The sequence below is a fragment of the Carassius auratus genome, chromosome 23 (assembly GCF_003368295.1).
Source record: "Carassius auratus strain Wakin chromosome 23, ASM336829v1, whole genome shotgun sequence".
Lineage (NCBI taxonomy): Eukaryota > Metazoa > Chordata > Actinopteri > Cypriniformes > Cyprinidae > Carassius > Carassius auratus.
Genome location: NC_039265.1, coordinates 18,771,983 through 18,774,482, shown reverse-complemented (window position 1 = coordinate 18,774,482; position 2,500 = coordinate 18,771,983). Strand labels below are relative to the sequence as shown.

The 2,500-nt window shown below is 37.8% G+C and overlaps 1 protein-coding gene across 3 annotated transcripts in view; it reads right to left on the bottom strand.

Moving 5' to 3' along the window:
- The window catches only part of zgc:158659 (PI3K_p85B and PI3K_rbd domain-containing protein), a 43,147-nt gene that overhangs the window by 20,863 nt on the left and 19,784 nt on the right, over positions 1-2,500 (bottom strand). For all 3 annotated transcript variants that reach the window (XM_026200302.1, XM_026200303.1, XM_026200304.1), the window contains one exon: positions 1,665-1,915. In XM_026200302.1, the coding sequence (XP_026056087.1) occupies positions 1,665-1,915 (251 nt within the window). The remainder of the gene's footprint in view (positions 1-1,664; positions 1,916-2,500) is intronic.

Genomic DNA, 2,500 nt, shown 5'->3' with positions numbered 1-2,500 from the left:
AGCCAGTGGACCTTTATCACAGTTTTTTTAACTATGGCTCCATTTCTACATTTCAACTCTACACACAGAATCACAAAACACACACAACATACAAAATGTCACACACATCTTTTAACTCTAAAATGCTATTATTGATGGTAAGTCTACAAGTGCACTAGAGAGTCTCTCAGAACCGCTTGGGCACCGCTGACTGTGGCTCAGATCAGTGTCTCCACCTCCAGCACAACATGATCAGCACACAACTAATGCTCAGTAATAGAGAACACAGAACACATCCTAAGATTTGGATGATCATGAAGTGTACTGTGAGCTTAAAGTGCATCCAAAAATATAAAAAACTCCTTTACTAACCCAACCTTCATGAGTTTTTATATGTTTGGATGAACTATCAATCTAAAGACCAGAAAAGAACACTGAAAATAACTAAATGTGATCGCAGTTATTGCTTCTCTCCGTTGTTTAAGCATTTTGTCTCCAATATTGACCTTTTTTTTCTTCTTATCCACATTTTCATTATCTTGCATTGGTAACAAGCTTCCACATGCATGTGTGTGTGTTTGCCAGATATTTTTTTGATCCCCCAATTAATGCGCAAGCCCATTTTCTGCCACTGAATAAAAAAAATAATTAATTTCTCACAATTGTGAGATATAAACTTTCAGTTGTGAGAAGAAATGTGAGAATTGCTAGATGTAAACTCATAATTGCAAGATAAAAGTTAGGATTGTTAGATAAAAATGTGCAGTTATTTTTTATTCAGTGGCAGAAGTGGGCTTCCATAAAATAGAGTTTTTCATTTCAATGGATGCATTTTCTGCCCAGTTTTTAGCTCAACCTTCACATATGTTTCCTCTACACTGAGATAAAAACACTGATGATCTGAAAACTTGTTGGATTCTCTACATTGAGATGTTCTTACATGAAAATGCAATAATTCTGATTCCAAATGTACTCCTCAAATGAAATATAAAAATATAAATATAATTTAGAGCAGAATGTCTGTTTTACATTATAACACCACTGCTGGTGTCTTTTCCTGCAGCTCAAAGCGTCTTTTCCAGCTGAAAAAAGATCAACTTTTCTGAATAAATGCCCTGCGTCAAGCGCCTTTTTGACAGCTGACCAATCAGAAGCGAGCGGTTGTTTCCATAGCAACAAAAACAAGAAGAAGAATGGAGAAGCTAGTCTGGAGACAGATCGCACTAGTGTCAGAGCTCGAGGAGTTGAATGATCTAGAAACTGGACTCCTGGACTAAACCAGATCCTTCCCCGAGCAAAGCAGAGGTGGACACTACTGAAGCAGCTTCACTCTACAAGTGTCTGCTCTTTACCAGACCGCTTTTCTTTACAAAACGTTACTTCACAACATTCCAAAGCAGAACATTGTACCTTTTACTGCACTACGTTTCATATCAAATATCATTGCATTAGAAATCTAGCACTTTCTACTAAAAGTAATTCAAAGAGTATTAAAGTATTAAAGGTAAAAGAAACAACAACTTTTATTTATGAAATAGAGTGCAGTACAAAAGTAAGATAAAATGCTTTGGGATGTAGCAAAGTAAAAGTTTTCCCAAGACGAACGCTACCGATAGTTTTTAAATGTATTGAGTAAAGTGTGTCTCTGAATGACGTCTGCTCCTGGGTTTGTGTCAGAAGAGCACCTTGTACTGGGAGAGAGGGTGTTTCTCCAGGAAGTACTCGTCGCAGCCGCACACTTTGAGCATGTACTGGCCCTGGTACTCCTGCACGCAGAGACGCAGCTGCTGCGCAGACAGATGCATGCTGCGCGTCTTCTTACGGATGGCTTCTGCGATCAGCTGCTCCGGCAGAGAGTCGTGTGCGATCTTCAGAGTGTACTTCTGCTTGGAGTTGGACGGGGACACGATCACCCAGATGGTGACGATCAGACGGCCTGCGCAGACGCAGATTAAATGTTTGTCACTGACTCTCTCACAAAATAATGTGACAGACTATTATTACTGCAGTCTGTTTTCAGCTGCTTCAACACACTTTCACATCTCTCTTCTCTTGTAACATGAAGCACTGCGTTCAAAACATCACAAACACATCTCAAAAACCTAAAATCTTTGCCATAATATGAATTCCTGTTAGATTTGAGTGTGTTACAGAGAGAATTGTGTGCTGTGTTTTACAAGAAGTGTTTAATGAAACGGAATACTGTGAATTAGTGAATGGTTTGGTAGATCTGGTGTGACGAGTGAAGACTGTGTGTGTGAACAGATGAACAAAACTGTAAACACTGCAAACATATTTTCTTCCTTAGTATTTGTATCTTGTATCTAAATATCTACATATTATGAAATTAAATACATTTACTTGACAAGCAAAATGACTAAAGATATAGTGTCTTGTTTACTGAAAATATCTACATTTAAAACAAGCAAGAATATCTGTCAATGGGGTAAGAAACATAATCCTAATTGAAAAGCTTAACAAGATTTAGAAAAAGCGCTAAGAGCTTTCTTTGTTAGATGAA